General features: G+C 42.1%; 1 protein-coding gene and 1 long non-coding RNA gene across 7 annotated transcripts in view; one reads left to right on the top strand and one right to left on the bottom strand.

The window, feature by feature from the left end:
• The window catches only part of LOC140121714 (uncharacterized), a 30,429-nt gene that overhangs the window by 4,128 nt on the left and 1,800 nt on the right, over window positions 1-24,501 (top strand). The window contains exon 2 of the long non-coding RNA XR_011854164.1: window positions 13,084-13,165. This is a non-coding gene — a long non-coding RNA (uncharacterized lncRNA). The remainder of the gene's footprint in view (window positions 1-13,083; window positions 13,166-24,501) is intronic.
• The window catches only part of FAM184A (family with sequence similarity 184 member A), a 124,894-nt gene continuing 115,510 nt past the window's right edge, over window positions 15,118-24,501 (bottom strand). For 3 of the 6 annotated variants that reach the window (XM_072141682.1, XM_072141684.1, XM_072141683.1), the window contains 5 exons: window positions 22,600-22,746; window positions 19,379-19,496; window positions 19,010-19,114; window positions 17,057-17,256; window positions 15,118-15,836 (listed from right to left, as the gene is read on the bottom strand). In XM_072141682.1, the coding sequence (XP_071997783.1) occupies window positions 15,755-15,836; window positions 17,057-17,256; window positions 19,010-19,114; window positions 19,379-19,496; window positions 22,600-22,746 (652 nt within the window). In that variant the 3' untranslated portion in view covers window positions 15,118-15,754. The remainder of the gene's footprint in view (window positions 15,837-17,056; window positions 17,257-19,009; window positions 19,115-19,378; window positions 19,497-22,599; window positions 22,747-24,501) is intronic. The other 3 variants (XM_072141685.1, XM_072141686.1, XM_072141687.1) reach the window with 2 other exon arrangements.

Raw genomic sequence — 24,501 nt, 5'->3', positions numbered from 1 at the left:
CAAAAGCCAGTAGTCATAGAGCTTGCCCCACAGTAACCAGTAGTAACTGTGCTTTCCCCTAAGTAGACAGTAGTAGGTAGAATGGGTGGTAGGTGGATGAATAGGACGTGAGGATAGCCCTTTTTAGAGCTAATCCTCACATATCTTTTAGAAAACTTTATTAGGCCAATATGTAAATTTTGTTAAGCGGCTATGGGGCGTGGAGTAGCCGGACATGAGGCTACACGTGGTGGTAGGTTTCCTTTAATTAAGGGGCTTATCCAAGTGACCTGAAGTCATGATACCTGCCACAGTAAGTAGTAGTCACAGTGCCTGCCCCAGTAGTCTATAGTCTCAATGCCTGACACAGTAGCCAATGGAAAAAAAAAATATATATATATTCACCTTATTCCTCACAGTAGGGCAGATTTACTTACCCGGTCCATTCGCGATCCAGCGGCGCGTTCTCTGCAGAGGATTCCGTTCCTCTGACGTCCACCAGGTGTCACTGCTGCACTGAAGTTCATCGGATTGCACTGAACTTCACCGTCCTCCGCTGGGTGCAGGTAAGCACGTGTCAAGCGACACTTTTTTTTAAAAAATGCGCCGTTTTTTCCGAATCCATCAGATTTTTTTACGGCCACGCCCCCCCATTTCCGTCGCGTGCATGCCGGCACTGATGCGCCACAATCCGATCACGTGCGCCAAAATCCCGGGGCAATTCAGGGAAAATATTTGAATAACACGTCGGGAAAACGCGAATCGGGCCCTTAATAAATTACCCCCATTGTCTTTTTCTCTTGCTGCCACCCTCTCTGCATTCAGTGTGACGTAGGCTCTGTGCCATGACGTGTCCACTGGGTCATCTCCAGCCTGAGGCCTTAGCAGCCTGTGATCCAGTACATGCGAACATGTTTCATTGAGAATATGTTCATAAAGAATATGTCCTCGTTTCCCGTAGTTCTTCATATGTCTCCTGCTTTCTATTGTATTGGTGTCCTCAGGACAGGACAGGATTAAAACTTGTGATACATCAGAGATCAATAGGTTACTGCTCAAATTGTCATGTTGGCACATTGCGATATAAAAGTGAGTTTTGGTTGTAGTTTGGGCACTCCGTATCTAAAAGGTTCACCATCACTGTCGTATGGCTTCCTTCCTCTCCCAGTGTCTCTGTCATCGGACTGTAGGATACAAAAATGGAGGAAGCAGGAGAACAGGCAGATAAGGCTGGTTTCACATGTTGTTTTTGCCATATATTGTAAGGACACCTTGGGAAGATACCCATGCGGTCCACATGACACATCCCCTTTATTTTTTATGGTAGTATGATCACAATTCTGTATTTTTGGGCTCTGCTGTCACAGGTGGCAAAAGGTATGTCCCAGGTGTTCAATGTATCTGCGTGCTCCAGACAAGATGGAGTTTAGTACAAAGATGATATATAGAGCCATCAGTTCTCCATATCATCATTGTTCCTCTGTCACTGTTATGTGCGGCAAAAAACTGCAGGCAAAATGTGATGACGCCATCATGCCTGTGCAGTTTGCCTCAGAGCTGTGCAGTTTCTTGGCAGGGGAGGAGGCAGAAGTGCTGCAGAGAAGAGGTGAGTAACTGATGTTTTATTTCTTTAATTTGGGAGATGGGGGCCACAATGTGATGGGGAGGACAGGCACCCCAATATAAAGGGGAAAGAGGAGAAGGTCTACTTTGTGAAGGGGAGGAGAAGAGGGGCCACAATGTAAAGGGGAGGGGGAGAGGGGCCACAATATGAAGGGGAAGGAGGATAGGTGCCACTATGTGAAGGGGAAATGGAGAAGGGCTACATTGTTAGAGGGAGGAAGAGAGGAGCTAAAATGAGGAGGGAAAGGACCAAAATGTAAAGGGTCCATTGGCTACACTGCGAGAGGGGGGTCACATTTTGAGTTTATTATATGGGTTCCATAAGGGGGCTGGCCGCATGTAGGGTGCATTATATTTTGTGGGGGAGAGGGTTAAGAAGGGACAATTGGAACAGTATTTTTTACACATACTACACACATCATTCCTCCATTGTCCCAGTAATGTTCTCAACTGTAACTTTTTAAATTTTTAGCAAAGGTTGTATAATTTTTTGGGAGAAACTGACGTTTTACAGGAAATCTACCATGAGGAATCTACCATCTCACTTCAAAGTTAAAGATAACCTGTCATGCAAAATAACCCCCTTAAACTAAATATATTTTCATAAACTGCCATTAGAAAGCATTGCCGCTATCCCTTCATTGTCCCTCTACATGCCTTTAAACCTAAGCAATGAGGTCCTATGCAAATGACCTGTGAAATGTCCAATGAGTCATTAGCATAATGGCTGTTGCATGTGCTTGCTGCTGGCCACGCTCTCTTGAAGCCTGTATAATGGTGTGAGGCTGTATAATGATGTGCTTCCTGGTGCTGGTGGCCACACCCCCTGTAGTCTGTGTGTGATACAACAGCTCCAGGCAGCCATGTTATAGCAGAACATGTCAGGTACTTGTGTAGCTGATGTCTGTGTCTCTCACCTGTATATTAGGAGGATGGAGCATGTCAGCAGATGCAGCACACACACTAGCAATGCTTTACTATATATTACACACAGACATGAGCAGGGGGAGGAGAGGGGAGGGATAACAGGGGTGTTATCATGTGACCATGTGACCAGCCTCATTTACATAATACAGAATAGATGATTTTATAATGATTAATGTATGAAATTACTAGATAAAGGCTGTGATGGATCCTTGTGAGCTGCTCCAACAGGTAGTAGTGACAGGACTAGTGACACAGACCTGATGACAGGTGTCCTTTAATTTTCTGAATGATGGCACCACACTGGGCCATGAAAGAAACCTGATCTGGAAGGTGTTAATCTGATTCACACCCTATTAGTAATGGTTAGTTAGTCAATTTCTGATGACAAGTTCCCTTTAATACGCCTGGAACTTACCCTAACGTGTTAAAAAACAATTTATTTTAGTAATATGTAAATTAACTGCAGAGGCTACTGGGGCATAGATTAGCCATTGGCTTTCATTGCCCATACAGTACACACCCCAGTAGCCTATGCAATTAATTTATATATAAATAAAATAGAGGTGTTTTTTTTTAACAAGTTAGGAAAGGTTCCAGGATTATTAAATTACAAATTAGAGGCAGGCAGTAGGAATCTAGTATTATACAAACAATCAAGACCATCCGAAGTATTTTTCTTGAATTGAATCAAAGAATGGCAACTACTGAGATAGCTAATAAAGTCATCTAGGTCCTTTCCATAACAGGCAAACATCATCCACATAGCGGGTCCATAATACCACAGCTTCACTCCAATGGCAGGAGGAATCTACCATTAGATCTTCTTCTGATGGTAGATTCCCCATGTTAGGTTTCCTGGGGTTATCCGAGTTTACTAATAATTTAGGGCTGGGGCGAGCTATTTAAAAATAATAAACGTGTACTTACCTCCTCTGGCGCCGCAGTCCATCTGATCCGTGCCTTTGTTTGTTTACAGGGGCACAGAAGCCGCACAATGTGGCCGTCTCCTCCCATTCATCCCTATCTCTCAGCATTGTAAGCTCTAGGAGATGATGTCAGATGGGAGCTTCTGGCAGGCAGGAAGCTCCCTGTGTGCCCTTGTAATTAAACCAGCACACAGATTCTGATCACGGCGCAGGACATCAGTGAGTTGAGGGGGGAGACATTATGGGAACTAGAGAAGGGGGAGAACATAGGGGGCTGTGTGGGTACATTACCTACTCGGGGACTGTGTGGAGGACATTACTTACCGCAGGGCTGTGTGGGGGACATTACTTACTGCAGGGCTGTGTGAGCCCATTAATTACTAAGGGGCTTTGTGGGCACATTACTTACTGGGGAGCTGTGTGAGCACATTACTTCGGAGTTGTGTGGGTACATTACTTACTGGGGGGCTGTGTGTGGGACATTACTTTCTGGGGGGATGTGTGGGGAACATTACTGGGGAGCTGTGTGGCCCTTTTACCTACTGGGGGGCTGTGTGGCCCCTTTACCTACTGCGGGGCTGTGTGGGCACATTACTTACTGCGGGGCTGTGTGGGCACATTACTTACTATGGGGATGTGTGGGGCACAATACTTACTGGGGACTGAGTGGGAACATGACTCAGTGAGGGGCTACGTGGGCACATTAATGACTGGGGGGCTGAGTGGAACATTACTGGGTGGCTGTGTGGGCAAATTACTTAATGTGGGGCTGAGTGGGAACATGACTTACTAAGGGGCTGTGTGGGCACATTACGTACTGCAGGGCTGTATGGGGGACATTACTGTGGGGCTGTGTGGGCACATTACTTACTGTGGGGCTGTGTGGGGAACATTACTTACTTGGTGGCTATGTGGGTACATTAATTACTGGGGGGCTGAGTGGAACATTACTGGGTGGCTGTGTGGGCACATTACTTACTGAGGGGCTGTGTGGGCACATTATTTAATGTGGGGCTGAGTGGGAACATGACTTACTGAGGGTCTGTGTGGGAACAATACTGTGGGGCTGTATGGGGGACATTACTGGGGGCTGTGTGGGAGACATTACTTACTGGGGGTCTGTGTGAGCACATTACTTACTAGAGGGCTCTGTGGGCACATTACTTACTGGGGGGCTGAGTGGGAACATTACTTACTGCGGGGCTGTATGGGGGACATTACTGGGGGGCTGTGTGGGCACATTACTTAGTGGGAGGCTGTGTGGGGGACATTACTGGGGGCTGTATGGGCACATTACCTATGGGGGGGCTGTGTGGGGCACATTACTTAGTGGGGGGCTGTATGGGCACATTACTTAGTGGAGGGCTGTGTGGACATTTTACTTAGTGGGGGGCTGTGAGGGGGACATTACTGGTGGTCTGTGTGGAAGACATTACTGGGGGGTTGTGTGGAGGACAATACTGGGGGTTGTGTGGAGGACAATACTGGGGGTTGTGTGGAGGACAATACTGGGGGTTGTGTGGAGGACAATACTGGGGGCTGTGTGGGGAACATTACTGGAGGACTGTGTGGGGAACATTACTTACTGGTGGTCTGTGTGGAAGACATTACTGGGGGGTTGTGTGGAGGACAATACTGGGGGTTGTGTGGAGGACAATACTGGGGGTTGTGTGGAGGACAATACTGGGGGTTGTGTGGAGGACAATACTGGGGGTTGTGTGGAGGACATTACTGGGGGCTGTGTGGGGAACATTACTTACTGGGGGGCTGTGTGGAGGACATTACTGGGGGAGTGTGGACATTACTGGGGGCTGTGTGGAGAACATTACTGGGGGCCTGTGTGTGGGTACCTTACTTGGGGCTGTGTGTGGGTACCTTACTTGGGGCTGTGTGGGGGACATTACTGGTTGGCTGCATGGAGGACATAACTTACCGCGGGTGTGTGCACATTACTTGGGGGTTGTGTGGAGGACATTACTTGGGGGCTGTGTGGGCACATTAATTACTGGGGGTGTGTGGACATTACTGGGGCTGTGTGGAGAACAATACTGGGGGTGTGTGGGTGCATTACTGAGGGGGCTATGTGTGGGTACATTACTGAGGGGGCTGTGTGTGGGTACATTACTGAGGGGGGTTTGTGGATGAAATTACTGGGGGGCAGTGTGGAAGACACTACAGAGGAGCTGTGTGGGACATTACTGGGGGGCTGTGTGGGCACATTGCCTAATGGAGAAGATGGAGGACGTGTCACCTGCAGTCACTGGATGTAACACGTAGGGATTTCTCCTGTGTGTCTGTAGCTGTATATACCCTCAGTTAAGTTGTTATTGGCACAACCAAAGGTGAGGGGGTTATGTACAGGGGGGGAGGCATTACTGTAAGAGCCATACATATGCATTTAGGCCGTGCTCTGGATCTTTTACCAGCCTAGCAACGCCCCTGGCTAATAGACTGGATGGGGGGAGAAAGACAAGGTGTGCAGGAAAGTTGCACTCCCTACTGCAGTGGTGGCGAACCTATGGCAAGGGTGCCAGAGGTGGCACTCTGAGATCTTTCTGTGGGCACACAGGCCATCAACCCCAGGACAGAGTTCACCAAACAGAACCAAATCCACTGAATCTTCCTGCAGTCCCAGGCAACTTAAAGGGCACCTACCACCACAAATCTACCTATAAAGGTAGATTGGGTGGTAGGTGGATCAATAGGACATGGTCACTGCTCCGGAGCCAGAGCTGCACAGGCACGGGCCTGCTGTTCTGCGCATGCGAAGACAGCAGATTCGTTGGACGAGGGCGCGCAGCTCCTCGTAGCTGCGCACCGAAGATTTTCGGTAGGAGGAGAAAAGAGGCTACTGGGGCGTGGAGTAGCTGCCCCGTGTAACCTCAGATGCGGCAACTCCACGCCCCAGTAGCCGCATAAGAAAATTTGAATATAGAGATAATAAAAGTTAGCTAAACCATGTGTGGACGTGAGGTTTAGCCCTTAAAAGGGCTATCCTCACGTCCTATTGATCCACCTACCACCCGATCTACCTTTAGGTAGATTCGTGGTGGTAGGTGTCCTTTAAGAGATGCTGCTCTCATTGGTATTTTAGAGCGACACTTTATTGGGTGTTTGGAACTGCTGGAAAAGTGAGAAGACCCTTTAAAGAAACTACAATGATAGTTTGAATTTGTCCTCCTTCTTTCAACTGCATTGGTTGCCTCAGGGGCTGATACGATTGAAAGTTGTTGAAGAACAGGTAGCAATAAGTTACTGCTTAAAATGCAATGTTGGCACTTCATGATAAATAAGTGGATTTTGGTTATAGTTTGGGCACTCAGTCTCTACAAGGTTCGCCATCACTGCCCTACTGTGTGCCTTCAGCCGCTGCATTTACTGGGAAGCATTGCCCTTCGTCAGCTGAAGTCATGCATAACATGCAAGTGACCAAAAAAACTATAAGTAAACTGTGAAATTTGCAAATGTGCATGTATATGTGCTGTATGTAGTGTTACAGGATGTTGTCAGTATTTTATATACTTGTAGAAAGTCCAAATCAGCACATACAATTGTGAAAAAGGTGGGTGCAGGCCTATTTGGGCCGGGCACCAGGTCCACAGCAATATATAATTGGAAAAAAAGGCAGCACTCCAAGGTTCCAGTAAAAATCAAAAGAAAGTCTTCTTTATTACATATCCCAATACAGTTGTATTGTGATATATGTAATAAAGAGGACTTTCTTTTGATTTTTACTGGAACCTTGGAGTGCTGCCTTTTTTCCAATTATATACAGTATTTTATATAGATAGAATAACATTTTATGGTGTTAAGCCTGTGCCTGAGGGGATCTGGGCTCTATCAATCGCTACGGAGCCCAGAGCTCCTCAGGCTTATTTGAAAGAAAAAAAATTCTTATGACATAAAAAGGAAAAAGAAGAGTGGATCGTGCCAGAGAGGCCACACACCAGCATGTATGTGTGCTTGATTTACAGTCCTTGATCCTGGTGTTTCTTTTAATGATTATGATATCATTGTGATCATAAATTGGCCTTCTGCTGCAGATGGTTTTGCACCCCATGTGTGTATGGTATTGTCATAAATCCTTTATACTGCTACCGTATTACACAGTGGATTTACCACTCAAAAATGCCATCGAGAAAACATGCAGGTTACACACAACCTGTGCAGGTATGCTGCAATAGTTTTGGGGCCAGAGATTGGAGCACAATTTTGCCGTGGGGCTCAGCCTTTCCCAGTAAAGCCCCTAACAGTACAACATTTTGATAACTTTTTATATATATATATATATATATATTTATTATTATGGACGGCAAAAAAGTGTGAAGTGTAATTGAAAGTGAATGGTTTCCATGTTTCTGACATAAAAAAAAAATTGACTTGTATGTAACGGGGACTTTTCATATTAGATTTGTTATCCAAGTCTTATTCTGTTCATACATGCAGTTGACTGGACCCTCTTAGTTTAATGGGAGTGGCCAACTATTCTGTTGGGTCTCCTGACTTTCCTCTAACAACAGATGTAACGGGAAAGCATGACCGAGCATGTTGGCTATATAGCCAATCATTTCCCCTTTCTTCATTAAAAACATATATGCTCAACACATGCAAAGTGAGGAGCCACCACAAAGGAGAGTATAAGGATTGCTTAAATAGCAAAATAATTATATTAGAATGTTATCAAATCAGCTCATGCAAATCTTGTACATAGAATATTGACAGATAATATCATGTTCCATACACATGAGGACAAAATAGTTGGTTCCCCTTATTTAATGAAAGAAAAACCACAATGGTCACAGTAATAACTGGAATCTGACAAAAGTATTTCTATGAAAATAAACAAATGAAAGCCAGCCATTGTTTTTCAAGCATACTTCAACAGAATAAAAAAAATAAATAAAACTCATGAAACAGGCCTGGACAGAAATGTGAACAAAGGTACATGTTAAAGGAAATCTACCACCAGGATCAAGGATTGTAAACCAAGCACACTTGCATGCAAGTGTGTGCTTCCTCTGGCAGGATCTCTTATTTTAGCTTACGCCCTGTTTTTTTTTTTTTTTTTTTTACAAAGGAAGGCTTTTAAAATTATGAAAATGCTCCAGGTTTCATGGGTGTTATTAGAGCCTGGAGCCTCTGAGGATCGTTTGCATACATTATGAAACCATTTTTACTTTTACAAGGGCATAAGAAGCTTAAACAAGAGCCGATCCTGCCATAGGGGGAACACACCAGCATGCGAGTGTGCTTGGTTTACAATCCTTGATCCAGGTGGTAGATGTCCTTTAAATCAAGGTGTGTGCACTAATTAGCATCACAGGTGTCTACACTCTTGTAATCGGTCAGTGGGCCTGTATTTGGGGCTAAGGCTACTCACTGTTTTGTCCACATTTCTACTATAACATGCTTTTTTTAAGATGTCATGATTAAGACGTTTTGTTGCATGCCATGCTGTATGGATGTTTTAATCATTAAATAAAGATTATTGTATTTTCCACCTGCTCGGGAACAGTGAGTTGTGCCGGTCATTCTGTTTCTTGAATGTAAGGCCCCTTCTCCACTGGCGTTTTTCACGCGCGAGTTCTGCGCGTGCATTTGACGCTCAGAACTCGCATTGCACTCTGTCCCATTGTATTCAATGGGTCTTTCTCCATTTGCGTTGTTTTGCACGCGCGTGCTTGCGTTCGTTTGCACGCGCGTCAAAATCGCAGCATGCTCTATTTTTGCGAGTCACGCCCCATTCAAGTCTATGGAGATGCATCAAGAACGCATTGCACTCGCAATCATTGCAAGTGCAATGCGAGTGCAATGCGTTTTAAACGTAAGGGTTGCTAGGTGACCAGAATAACAGTATTTCCCCTGCTCGCGAACGATCATTTAATTAAAAAAACACAATGAAGAACAGTGAAGAATAGAATAAAACCAGTGAACACAGTGAAAACAGTGACCACAGGATCATTTAAGATAAAAACACAGTGCAGAACACAGTGCAGAATAGATTACAGATGTTCGGCACATCTGCTTACTTGTCGGGAGATACGCACGGAGCGGTGCGAACAAAATAGCATGTGAAGAACAATATATATGTGTGTAAAGAACACATTGCAGATGTTTCCATACATCTGCAATGTCTTCTTCACACATATATATTGTGAAACGCAACGCTAGTGTGCAAGAGGCCTAAGTTTGTCCGTGGCCTTAGCATTAGACTCAAGGACCTATGCAGCTCAGATAAAGTCGTTAGAGTGTGCGGGCTGAGCTGGCCCCCATTAGTATTGCTAGAGTTTCTGCAGGCTAGCTTATCCAGCCTGTTCTAAAACCCCAAAAGGCGCCGGGTGGAACATCATTGCCACATACTGATCTGTATGAGTCATTTTGTCTCATGACTGTGCATTTACATAATTTATTTTTTCATGTTTTGTGTTTACTATTAAATGGCATCTGGCAGTAAGCAGGCTGCCCTATTGGCTTGTAACCTAGAATATTCTATAGGAACAAACCCATAGTTTATAGAAGGGATTCTTTCCTGGTCCTGGGGTCTTCTTATGGAGTGATCAGAGCGTGCAGTGGAGTAAGAGAGAAGACGGTGAGGCCTCCCCTTTAGCATCAGCCGGAGATGTTACCAACCAGGATTAACCTAAGCATCTCCTTCTTGCTTCTGTGACCACACAACTAGGCCTCAGCCACCATACCACTTGCCTGCTTGTCTGGTATTGCCCAATCACCAATAGCGGGCATTTTGCATACTTCATATGAAATCAAAAACTTACCATTCACAGGTCCTGTGTCTCCAATCTGTTTCAGTGCTGCAGTTTATGGACCTTTGGAGGACATTTCAGAAGTGTTGGAAATACTGCTATAGAGATGTATGATAAGGACTGGATAACCTTCTTATTTCTACAGGGCAACATCAAACTTAGTGGATGGTGTGAGAGGCTGTGGGACCCCTTGTGTTAAGTGCCTTGTCCAAAGTGCCCAGCTTACGATCCACTACTGAATATGGATATAATGTATATAATCAGAGTATGAAAATGCTTAATAGTTTTATAGACTTTTCTCTCTGAAACCTCAGCTTAATTCTGCCTTGGTAGTAAGATTGAGAAAAGCTCACTGGGGTGTCAGATTAAGGCTTAGTTCATATCTCTTTGTTAGGTCTTCAGTTATTTCCTTCAGTTATTGTGAGCCAAAAGCAGGTGTGATCTAACACAGAGAAATGACGCTTTTATCATGGTCTTTACATTATACCTTAAGTCTGTGAAATCACAGGAAAGACTTACACCTATTCTTGGTGTTCAACAACTCCTGGTTTTGGCTCACAATGACTGAAGGAAATAACTGAAGACCTAACAGAGATGTGAAATGGTCCTTTGCAGAAGCAAATATGGTAAGTCACAGCAGCCGGATTTCCACTCTCCAGCTAAGGCTACATTCACGCGAATGTATGGGGGAAGTATGTACAGCCATAGCCGGTCGGGCATATGTCCGGCACCATGAAGAGGAGGGGTGACCCCTCCCCTCTCCATGAAATGCACAACGAATGGTCGTAACACGGGGAAAGATAGGACATGTCCTATCTTTTCCCCGTGTACAGAGCGGTACGGTGCCATATGTGTGGCAAGCTTGTGGCTGTACATAGTTCCCCCATACATTTGTGTGAATGTAGCCTAAGAGAGGACTGTAAACTACAGGCAGTCCCCGTGTTACATACAAGATAGGGTCTGTAGGTTTTGTTCTTAAGTTGAATTTGTATGTAAGTCGGAATTTTATCATTGTAATCCCAGCCAGAACTGTTTTGGTCTCTGTGACAATTGGATTTCAAAAATGTTGGGTTGTGATAAGAACCAGGATTAACAATAAAGCTTCATTGCAGACACCTGTGATAACTGTTATAGCTGATTATTGTAGCCTAGGACTAAAGTACAATAAATTACCAATATCTAGAGTCCGTTTGTAACTAGGGGTCGTATGTAAGTCGAGTGTTCTTAAGTAGGGGACCGCCTGTATTACCGTCTATCCCGGCGTATAAGACGAATTTTGAAGACAGAAAAATCTTCTGTCTTCTCTGGGGTTTTCTTATACGGGATGAGCCCTCTCCAAAACCGGTAAGTTTTTGCTGCATATTGCAGCAAAGGCTTACCGGTAACACCCGCGATCGGTGCTAGCACCGATCGCGGGTGTTTTGACAGCAATGGCTGCTGGCAAAGCTGCCGCCATCTTACCTGGGATCGTCGCTCCCCGTGACGTCATCGGGGGCGGTGATCCGTCTCCATGGTAGCCTCAGGTCTTCCAAAGACCCGAGGCTATTTCGTTTTAACCCCTTCATTACAATGTGCTGATAGCACATTGTAATGAATGAGGAGGAAAATCCCCATATACTGCCATACTGTAGTATGGCAGTATATGATAGGATCGATCAGACAACCTAGGGTTAAAGTACCCTAGGGAGTCTGAAAAATAGTATAAATAAAAATTAAAAAAAGTTTTAAAAAAAAAATTATGATAAAAAAACCTAAAATTTCAAATCACCCCCCTTTCCCTAGAACTGACATAAATATAAATAAACAGTAAAAATCATAAACACATTAGGTATCGACGCGTCCGAAAATGCCCGATCTATAAAAATATGATAACGGTTTTTCAATGCGTTTAACCCCGTAACGGAAAATAGCGCCCAAATTCGAAAATGGCACTTTTTTGCCATTTTGAAAAATATAAAAAAATCTATAAAAAGTGATCAAAAGGTCGTACAGTCCTAAAAATGATATCATTGAAAATATTATCAAATTTTGCAAAAAATTACACCACCTACAGCTCCGTACACCAAAGTATAAAAAAGTTATTTGCGCCAGAAGTTGGCAAAATCCAAAAAATAATTTTTGTACAGGAGGTTTTCATTTTTGTAAATGTATGAAAACATTATAAAACGTATACAAATTTGGTATCCCCTTAATCGTACCGACCCAAAGAATAAAGTAGACATGTCATTTGGGGCGCTCAGTGAAAGACGTAATATCCAAGCCCACAAGAAAATAGCGCAAATGCGTTTTTTCACCATTTTTTTTCTTGCTTCTGAGTACATGGCATGGAATATTTAATAAAATAAAAATTTAAGGTACAGTATGGTAACATTTACAGTAAAATGGATGATGGTAATGTTGTTGTATGCCTTATGTTTATGAGCGACAGTTTTCCTGCTATATACCTGCATGTCATAAGAATTTAAATTAAAAAAAGGACCATGTTAAATTCAAATCTGTTTTTTTTTTTTAATTTTTACCGGTGTTTTGTATGCGTTGGAAAAGGGGTAGTCTTATACGGCGAATATATCTTAAACTCTATATTTTAACAGGAAAGTAGGGGGGTCGTCTTATACACCAGGTCGTCTTATACGCCGGAATATACGGTAGATCCTATTGACTGCAGGGAGGAAAATGACTGAAAAGTAATGAACTCATGTCATAATGGCCAGAAGTAGTGGTATTGTTCAAGTACTACACATACTGGAATGCTGATTTAATCAAAGTCAGTTGAAAGGTTAGATACTTATAAGAAAAACACATGAATTTGTTGTACTTTACCGTATGTCCTGTTAAACCAACCTCTCAGGGTGCGTCCTCACTTTCAGTTTTTCAGATGCAGTTTTTGGAGCCAAAAGCAGGTGTGGATGATAATGGCATTAGTGGAACATGTATAAAGACATCTAAAAGGTACTGTGTGTGGTTTTGCCATTTTTGAACACCATCAGCACTACAGTGCAACACACTATAATAAATTTCATTTATTAACATTGTGGAATATAGAAGATTGAAGCAGAACTTCTACAGTGTGTCTGTTATGGAGACGCCATCTCTTGTTCATGGTTAGAATTCATGGTTAGCAAATATTGGGGGTCACATCCCATAGCTTACTTATTTTTTTATGAAAATGTCCCTGTTTCTGCTATTAATACCTTTAGTTTTAGTGTCCTGTGTGTAATTGAATGCATAAATAGACTTGGGTTGTCTCAGCCACTGCAGCTAGTTGCATCTCTGTCCCGTGCAGCTAACAGCGGATCACAGAAGCGATCGAGAAAGATAAGGAGCACAAAGACGTAAAAACATGAGTACTTTTATAGTGTTTAATGGAAACCTACCATCTACCTATTAAGGTAACAATGTCTAACCTAATCTACAGTTTATCCATCTAATATGCTCATTTTCCGGACAGACTATTGTGGCGTGGGTTAACATCTCCAGGGAGCGGGAGCAAAGGCTACTCCACACACCATTAGCCTTTGTGATCCTTTCTCTACCTGCGTGCAGCCAAAAATGGGGCACATTTAGTTGGGTATACCGTGGTTTTATGAAAATTTGTATGTCCAACTAGAGTAATCACAATTTATATCAGTCATATATACCGTATATACTCGAGTATAAGCCGACCCGAGTATAAGCCGAGACCCCTAATTTTACCACCAAAACTGGAAAAACCTATTGACTTGAGTATAAGCCTAGGGTGTAGTATACAGCCAGCCTGCCCCCTGTAGTATACAGCCAGCCTGCCCCCTGTAGTATACAGCCAGCCTGCCCCCTGTAGTATACAGCCAGCCTGCCCCCTGCAGTATACAGCTAGCCTGCCCCCTGTAGTATACAGCCAGCCTGCCCCCTGTAGTATACAGCCAGCCTGCCCCCTGTAGTATACAGCCAGCCTGCCCCCTGTAGTATACAGCCAGCCTGCCCCCTGTAGTATACAGCCAGCCTGCCCCCTGTAGTATACAGCCAGCCTGCCCCCTGTAGTATACAGCCAGCCTGCCCCCTGTAGTATACAGCCAGCCTGCCCCCTGTAGTATACAGCCAGCCTGCCCCCTGTAGTATACAGCCAGCCTGCCCCCTGTAGTATACAGCCAGCCTGCCCCCTGCAGTATACAGCCTGCCCCCTGTAGTATACAGCCTGCCCCCATGTAGTATACAGCCTGCCCCCATGTAGTATACAGCCAGCCCCCAGTAATATACAGCTTGCCCCCAGTAGTATACAGCTTGCCTTTGATGCTCGGCGGTGGCTCCCGGTCCTCGGCGGTGGCACCCCGTCCTTGCGGCGGCTTCCGAACCTCGGCGGCAGATCCTCTCTTCTTTGTTCACTGGCGGCTCCCGATCTCTTTGCGGGCGCACACTATGATGCGGCAGTGTCGCCGCCGATGACGTCATCAGCGGCGACATCGGCGCATCATAGTGTGCGCCCGTCGGCAGATCGCATGGACGCGACTGCCGGCTAGCGAAGTAAGCAAAGAGACCGGGAGCCACCAGTGAAGAAAGAAGAGAGCAGAGGAGCCGCTGCCGAAAATCGGCAGCTGCCGCCGAGGATCCGGGGGGGGGGGGTGAGTATTATTTTATTTTTTTTTTAGTTTTTTAGCACATTTTTTGTGATGAAAATATCGGCTTATACACGAGTATATACGGTATATATTATAATTACTGCGTGACCTCTAATATGAAATAGCATATACCAGTTTGGGGGTTGAACAGCCTGTGGCCCCATAGCCACTGGTTGGAGAACATTGCCATTCTGTTGAGTGCATCTCCCACTCCAATATTAGAACACTAACCTCTGGTTCATAAAAGAAGACCTTTATACAATAAATCTTTCCAGTCAAAGAAAATAATGACACATGCTTTTTCAATAACACTAGCAACCATTCAATTTATAAGAAAAAATATCTTTATATATGAATAATAAAGTGACTTCCATAGGAAATAACACACTGGGACTTAGGGTTGGATGTTGTTACAATAGGAATACAATAGCCATACATAGTATATACATACCAATCAGAAGCTAAGAATCTGACTCCAGGCACATTGTTATTTCTGGTGTCAAGCTATTAAACATGATTAAATGGAAACTAAAATGCTCTGCTTTGGATATTTTAGCTTTGTGTCTGGATCTAATGAGAAGGCATCGTAATGCCATAATTGCAGAGCAATGTAGTGTGGATCATTCCAGCACTGAGTAAATACACTTGGCAAAAAATAACAAAAAAGGGACTATACAGGGCAAGGAGGTAGCACAGTTATATACTACAAAATTATTTTTTTCTTTTGTAAAATGTAAAGGAGATTTTCACTGGAAGGAAAGCAAACACGGAGTGTTAGTAAACAGTGCATTTCCAATTGAGGACAGACACTCTCGTTCACAGTGTTCGAACAAACAGTAGTTACGGCAAAGCTTGGTCACATAAAGATTTGGTAAGGTCATGCTTGTACAAAGAGTCCACATCAAAGCTGTGCCACAATAGAAAGAGAGACATCAAATACAGTCTCTTAGAAAGTGAAGTACCGGGCAAACCATTCCTGGCGTTGTGGATCTGGTGATGCCACCGGTGAAGTATCAGTCTGGGGAGGGCTAAATCCCAGAGAGAAAAAGAAACACATTACAAGGGACACATGTCAAAATCACATCACAACACACGACCTTAAGAAAGCAAAGGTAAGAAAACACAAAGCAGCAGTTTAGAAGCCAAGCCAAAATCAATACTGGTTCTTGTCCTTGTCCCTGTGTAACATATCTGCACATCCACTACATTGTAATCCCCCAGCAGCGCACACTACCAAATGCTGGGGAAGCATGTATACTTTGTATCCCATATGCCTTTGGTCTGAGTTTTATCTCCTCTTTAGCTTCCTTTTTTAATTAAAACAGTAATTTCATAGAAGTATTGTTACCAGGGTCACGTCCCATGGAAATATGCTAAACAAGCACCATATACTTCTCATCTGCTAAGCACAAAACACAATAAGTGTGCAGACCAGGGACACTCAGATCATTGATATTATCCTGCAGTACCATGCATTATTTATAACACAACTGAAACAACAGATAGGATTGAAATACAGTTCAATGGAAGTGCTCATTTGCATGTTGAAATATTCTCTAAGGTTACATTTAAGGTAAAGGAATTGTGTATTTGCTGATATAAAGTGCTATATCACATCTTGTTGTATAAAAGAAGCACACAGGGACAAATCATTTACAGGGATATATATTTTATATATATTTACATGCAAAACAGATATATACATGCTGATGATGGAAAGTAATAAAACAATAACATATGACTGCCCTGCTTCACTGATAAGTATTTTCTCATCTGCAGCATTTCTATAACAGATGCTACACTGTAGACATTCAGCACTAGAGGGCGCTATGCCATTCAGCTTTATATGCAACCCACTATCATTTAGCCTCAGAGCTCTAGAAAATACCGCAAGAGCTGTTATTTAATTTTTATTTATATAGAAGAGATTACACAATAAATGGAAACAACAGCAGTCTAAGTATTTTAAGTTAACAAGTTTATATTAAGAAAATACTTAACACTGAAAATACCAAATATAAGATTTAATGGAAATTTAAATATGCCCATGCATCAGCATTACATGCAGAGAATGAAAACTGTTTGCCAACATAGGATTCACAAGTTTAAAACAAATACATGCATAAAAAGGAGCTTTAAAAAGAGGTTGAAAATGCCATATTAAACCAATAAATAATAGCTAAAGGCTTTGTCAGTAGTCCAGCACTTTCATGACCAGCGGCATTTGGACTGGCCTGGCAGTGCTCACCTCAAAAAGGTCTTGGCCTCTTTGGGTGGTACAGGCTGTGGCAGAGGCTTGCTGCTGTTGAACTCAATATCATGGATAGGTGAATTTGGAATGGGTTCCAGGCGGGTAGGATGTCCATTTCCCACGCCACTACTTTCCACAGCACTTAGGTTAGGGGAACTCACAAACCTGTTAGTGGATTTATCGTTCTTCTTCTTTTGCTGTTGTTTTTGAAAATAACACAAGTGAGGGACATTGTCATATAACAGCTTTCCCCTACAGGTCCCTATGTATTCTGTAATATACTAGCCTATACGGCACATGGCTAAATATAAGAAGATTGGGTATGGAAAGTGCCAAGTGATGGGGAGGCATAATGAGAATATTCTACAAGTGTATACATAATGCTTTAGACCTCATACTGCCCAGAAAGCTAGAAACACTCAGATGGCACCAATTAAACTGGATTCATTTAATGAACCAAAAGGGAAACATCAGCTGGATGTTAAAGGGGTGGCCACTTTTCAATATATCTCTTCCATTAGACATGTCTCTGCATGTATATGTACCTGTGTCTTCCCATGCTGCTCTATGCACATATACACAATTTCCTTTTTCTCTCTCTTTCAGTCCATCCTAATGGCAGCCTCCAGTGTGTTTTTTTCTCTCAGTCCATCCCACTGACAGACACATGGAGGTGAGTGGGTGTGGGAAGGGGTGGGAGCAGTATGAGTCATAATCTCATGCTGCAGGACCCTCCTATTTATCAGTGTTCAGACATGTAAACATACATCCTACAGAGTGTCTGAACATTGCACTAAAGGAAGCATCAGGGATGATAATCAACCCCTTTAAGGATCACCTAATTAACAGGATAGCTATAGTTGCAAGCCATTACTGTTAAGGAGTGAGGCACTTGAGAATTTGTGGTGCTTTTCATATGAAAATGTCCACAACCTTTATAAGAGTTGTCAACTTTAATGCAACTTTATGTTAAAATAATTCAAATAAATGTACCTACCCGTTTTATTCCAACACATTGGTCTAATGGTAGCCGCTGGTCATATAACATATCATTCAGGTTATCAGTGCGACAACCATTAGCCTCAGTGATGTCACCACTGAGACCAATTTTTGGCTTCAGGAGTGATGTGTTTTATGACAACAGCATAATGAGTATTAAATTTTACTTTAGGGTAGGTTATGACATTTGAGATATATGTACTCATTACATGTATAACATCTCATCTCACAATCACTACACTTGTACTGTTGAGTCAGTCGAGGTAGGTGGCAACCATCTAAAGGGAATAGCAGGTTAAAACTTCGAAGACTGAAAGTGGCATACATTTTAGCTAGCTGTTGGCCAAACGAAAGGTATTGTTCTCAACCCAATAATTTTATATACACTCAATTGGTCAGTTCCAGATACCTTATCTTCTGTGAGATTCAAGGACTGGGCATGCTGTAATCCAATATCCCTTATCAGCTCAAAATGCCAGTAGTAGAGGTCTGTGTTGTCTTTTATACTCTATGTTCAAAAATCCCATTAATTGAATGGGCTTGTGTTACATTTATCAAATCCATATGATGACCAGAAAGCACCAACAAGCACTTACAGGACATCTACCACCAGGATGAGGATTGTAAACCAAGCACACTGACATACTGCTGTGTGGCAGGATCTGCTCTTTTTTATCTTCTTTTTACAAAAGCCTAAGGTGCTCCAAGTTTTATAGGTGTTAAAATGTGTTGCCAGAGGGGGCACACAGCAGTATGTCTGTGAGCTTGGTTTACAATCCTTCATCCTGGTGGTAGATGTCCTTTAATTACTCAAAATCCGAAAACATCACTAGCTAATGCTCTGGCAAACCAAAAAGTAGAAAAAAAACCCTAAAAACAAAGGACGAGATTTTTATCCGTTATATTATTTGTAGAATTACAGATCAATGTACTTTACAACAGGATACATACCTTCACAAGAGGATTGATAACACCAACATTAGGGCTTGCATTAAAAACTTTATTGAAGTTGGTCTCTCGATTCACTAGTTCCAGTTGGTAGAACTTCTTGTCTTCCTGCAAAAATGAAAGTGTCATTCTTTCTGTGCTTCTTTCCTGCAGTTTTTCACATAATTGCTTTCAAACACATCAAGTATTAATATTTTAAGCGCAAATCGTTCGTTTGTAAATGCCGCTTTGTTTAATAATTTATCGGCACAGATATTATTTATGAGGCTCCAGTTATTTAAAGATCACTGAATTGTTAATGACCATGGTTCTTGGTGGTAAACACTCTCAATTGTTTAGTTTAAGAGGGAAAAACCCTGTAAAATGTCTCACAATTAGTTTCTTGATAAGCTGGTCCCTCTCTGCTACCATGTCCTTTAATTCAGCGATGACCTGCAGGTCCTCTGGTCTTGGCTCTCTGTTTTGGTATTTTTCATCCATTTCTGCTAACCTTTAGGACACAATACAACATGGTGAAGACACATTTGGTTTAACATGGCTAACAAAACAAAGAGAACAAGAAGAACTGATAGATGTCGATTCAGTGCTGATTAATGTTTACTGTATTCTTTTTTTTAGCAAAATGTTATCAACTGGTTCTCACTCCAAATCAGCATAACCGATGGTATGCTGATGTAAAGGTATGCTGATTTGAGGATGCTTAGTTTTACGAGGGAAACATGTGCTCTGTGCTTGAACCCTGGTACATGGTAATGGAGTGTGGTGTAAGTCAAATTTCCGATAAAAACCGTATGACTGACATCAGTCGCATGCACACCAGCGACTGTCTAAAGCTTGGAAAGGGAATCCGGCGGAGTCTAATGACCTGCACTGTGAGTGCCATCCAAACTATTCTTTGCAGGTGACCTTATCCTCTCCAGTACTGCCGAAGATATTATCTGCAAAAACAATATCACAAGTACCATCAGAGGTACTGTATACTGTGTGCTTATAGCTTTGTTACCAATAGGCTACAGTGCCATGGTATCTTGCCACTGTCTTTTATTGATATAGCAGTTGTATAACAGATTAAGTCTTACACACTAGTTAATTGGGGAATCAATTTAATTTTTTTCTTGCAGACCATTTCTACATCCTTCTTATATGCCCAAACATGCCAAGGAATCTGTGTAACAGTTAACTAAAATCAAAGTTGTAAATGTGCACAAAGTGGACATTCTCCACATTGGTCCCTGGGTTGAGCATTGCAATAGAAAACGCTTCTTGATAAGGGAATAACATTATCAGCTCTGTTCTATAAACTGTGCCTTCTAAACATGGTAAACATGGGTACCAATGAAATTTCTCTATTGAGAAGAATTGTATGACAGGTATTCCATCATTTAAGGAATAACAACTGAATCAATATTCAACCAGAAGGGAAGAAAATCAAGAACAAAGATATGCGGCAAAAAACATTTCTGTCTCCTCAGATGGTCGATCGCTCACTCAGAAGCACCAGCAGCTTCTCTAATTGCCTGAGCAGCAGCCAGAATTTTATGAACATAAATAAAGATTAAGAGATAAATGTCTTGAATTACGTGGCTTCAGCTATAACTTTACTCGCTGCATATGTCTATGTGTAGTGACCTAACCTAATCAAGATTTTAGCTTTTTCTATATTAAATGCACCCTTCAAGGAGTCTTCCTATGATCAGCATGAATACCCTACAGTACAGGTAATAAATGTCTGATGGGCATAACGCAGGAACATCCATCATATGTGTGATGATGATGACTAAAAGCATCATCTCATCCTGTGAGGGTGCAGTCACACGTTGCAGTTAAAACTGCATTGCAATCAGTTTTGAGGTAGTTTTAGGTGCAGTTTTGTTAATTTAACAATTGAAAGACATGAACTGAATAGGTGAGTTTCATGTTGATGGGGAAACCCTGATGGGGTGCACACTTCCTGAGCAGTGCAGGGCGCGGCACATAATAGAAGCCAGTGTACCAGTATTCAATAATGTGGCGCACTCTGCACACTCAAAAGGCATATTGCAAATAGTTCACTTTGCACTACTTTTGAGAAAATCTGGCTAAATATTTCTTGACAAGAACCCCATGTGATTCTATTAAAACCAATTTCAATATCATGATTTTACAGCCAGAATCTCAGGATTAAATAAGAACTCACCAAAAAGATATCATATATCTGGCCTGCTAGAAATGTACATCATACAAGCTGTAGTGAGGGTAATCTTATAGGTGGCTATATTTGTCTTATACTGTGATAGGCTCCACTCAATGACCTGTTATTGGCTATACCCCAGGACATTCCTTCTTGACATCATTACTTGCCTTCCATATGTTAAGCAGTGACTAATTTTCTTATCATATTCTGTACCCTGCCTTGGTATATTTTTGTAGGCAAGTAGCAAAAAATACAGGTTTAGCAAACATGCTGCCGCATAGACTACAGAGATTGAATAATTTCAAATGTAATGTTTTTATTATAAGAGCAACATTTTCGAGGACATTCTGCCCTCTTTGTCAGATCAAATATTATACACTGGGTGCACTGCAAGACACTGTGGGGCACATTTACTAAGAATGTAGGAAACTTTACTAAAACTGGTTTGTCTGTGTATAATGGAGGGTGCGCCAGATTCATTAAAGGGAACCTGTCACTAGGAGACCCCATTTTAGTTACCCGTCCCCAAAGAGTATTGTACATACACTGCTAAACATTTTTTGTATGAAAAATCAGTTATACAGAAGAAAAGATAAGTTATGTATTACCTTAGAATGACATGTGCTCTGTGATTAGTCAAGTCGCCCCCAGGGAGAGCAGAAGTTTCTCCCCCAACCTCGAGAAACTGCTCCTCTGTGTGCGATTTTCAATAGACTAATCCCGCCCCTCAACTGCCCTTCTCCTGTCATTTTAACGCCCCCTCCCCCCCCCAGCAGACGTCACCAATCCATGTCCCGTCCGCTGTCCGGAACTCTCACTGACCGCTTCTGGCATTCTCGCGCCTTTGCAGTCAGCATCTCTCGTAACATGCACACAGACATGCATGCGCCAAGTAAATGCTAATTTGTAGGAGTCTTTGGAGTATGCACATGCCCTAATATGTTGTATGTGGAATTGTTATCCTCATAAAATAAAACTTTTTTTTTTCCTTTGAATATAATCTATTACCCTATTACACTATCATGTTCATTATAGTTACTTTGTTTTCTTGTATCAAAAGTGGCAGGATATGCATCAGCTATTACAAAAACAATATAAGATGTAAACTACTTTCCCATAGACTTGTATATGGAAAATCTTCAGAGAAATGCACTACTATATGGGCACACAAGGTATAAAGGTACAATTCATCAAATATTCCTCAGTTATTTGTCAGTAACATTAGTATTGGTACAGGCTGCCATATTAATCATTGCTGTTTATGATTGCACAAATTAGTTGTGGAACTGTTACAGAGTAAGTCTGATAAGTATTGTTAGTATTGTATAAGTAAAAGAAGTGTGAAAAAGATAGTTAGAAAAAAAGAAGAGAATAGCTGCACTAATGGCAATTTCCAAAATCTTGATATTCTCAAACTTACGAAACTTGCAATGCAGAATTTTTTTCCACCAGCATTGCTTGTGTCTTTGCAAATTCTGCCATTAAAACTTGTTTCTCTCTGATGTGGACTGCTGTTAAGTCATTGATGTCTTCCTCATGTTTCTTGTTTAAATCTTGCTCATTTATCCTTTTTTCAAAAAAAGGTCAACATGTGTATGTTTTACTTACCACTTATACATATTGTATTAATGCTTCACATGAAATATAAACCAGCATTTCTATTATATGCGGGTGCATGCCTAACTTCACTGAACTGTCTTTCTTTTAATATACATGAATATTACACTTTATCACCAGCCAGGATTAGTACAATAAATGTATAAATGATTTATTTTTATTTAATAAAGGTTTTAATATTAATATTTAGCAGCACCATCTTCTACAGCACTGCACAAAGATATATGCCCCCAGATTGACCTGTCACTTTCTTGAGGAATTTAGGAGGAAACCTGGGTGCTGAAAGGGGTTGGTCATAAATATCATAGGTTATAATTGTAAGAACAATTCCCTAATAGGTTCTTCATCCTCATCAGAGTCTGCCTATAATAATGACACTGGTTGGAAGGGCATTCTCCATTGGAATGCCCCAAAGCAGCTGCCAAGGAGTCATGTGACCAGAAGAATGTACTGGCAGAAAGCAAAATTTTATTGATGAAATTTATGAGTAGATTATGAGTGAACTTATTAGGTGACTGCACTTAGTTGTTTTTGGCCAACCTCTTTAAATAAACCTACAAATTCCATTAACATTTTACCCATGATCGGACATCAAATGGTTGGATTCCAGTGTTGCAAGCAACAGTGGTAACCACTGAATCACTGTACTGAAACATGGTGATGTCAGACCATTGGTCAAAATACATACCAAAATGAAAGAGGTCAGTGTATCATGTGGCCACTTTTGTTAAAACTACTTCTCCAGTTGCACTCTATCACTGGAGAGCACTGGTGCAAGCTATGACACTACTACCTAAAGAAGCAGTGTGTATCATACACACTTATCGCTGAAATTATTGTATTAAAAATGTTGCCAAATTGGGTTGTAATACGTTCTCTTAGTGAGAGTAATTCTCTGTAGTATTTTTTTTTTAAAGTCTGTCTATTTGTAAGAAATGTTTCACTAAAAATTGACTCCATGTATATTGGGAACCCAGGAATAAGCCATTATCTGTGATCGAACCTGCAAAATCGGCAAAATTTTCTGCTATGTCTTACGGAGGAACTGAGGGATCTGCAGCTTTATTAAAAGGACAGGAGATAAATGTCTGATCAGAAGGCTCCAATCTATAAGATTCCTTCCAATCCTGATAGCAGGGGTTTCATGGTCCCCTGTTAGAATACAACAGCAGTTAAAGGAAATCAACCAGCAAAAAACAACAAAAAAAAAAACTAGAAATACTCACCCCCGCTCCTTTTCATCTTCATCCCGGCACTGTCCGTCGCTAATCTTGACAATTCAGGATTACCTAGAAAAGAAAGTTATAATTAGCAGCATAGAGCGCAGGGACAAGATGTCCGGCACTCCAGGCTGCTAATTACGCAGGCCCTAGCCACCTCTCGTCTGACGTCACCTCCCCCTCCCCGCATGGGAGCGGGAGGTGGCGAGGATGTGCATAATTAGCATCCCAGTAATCCTGGTGTGTCAAGACTAGCGACGGACAGCGCCAGGATTAATATGAAGAGGAGCGCAGGTGATTATTTCTAGGTTTTTTTTTTTTTGGCTGGTTGATTTCCTTTAAGGAACCAGTGGAGATGGCTGTGCACCGTAACCCAGCTTCCCTTCTGCAGTTACATAGAGATGAATGGAACTGCAGCAAGCATGTGTGAAGGCTGCTTTATTCTAATGGTTAGATATTGGTCCATCTTGTTACTGCTCAAGGCC

The sequence above is a fragment of the Engystomops pustulosus genome, chromosome 3 (assembly GCF_040894005.1).
Source record: "Engystomops pustulosus chromosome 3, aEngPut4.maternal, whole genome shotgun sequence".
Lineage (NCBI taxonomy): Eukaryota > Metazoa > Chordata > Amphibia > Anura > Leptodactylidae > Engystomops > Engystomops pustulosus.
The sequence above is the reverse complement of the archived record's forward strand: the minus strand, read 5'-3'. Positions and strand labels throughout refer to the sequence as shown.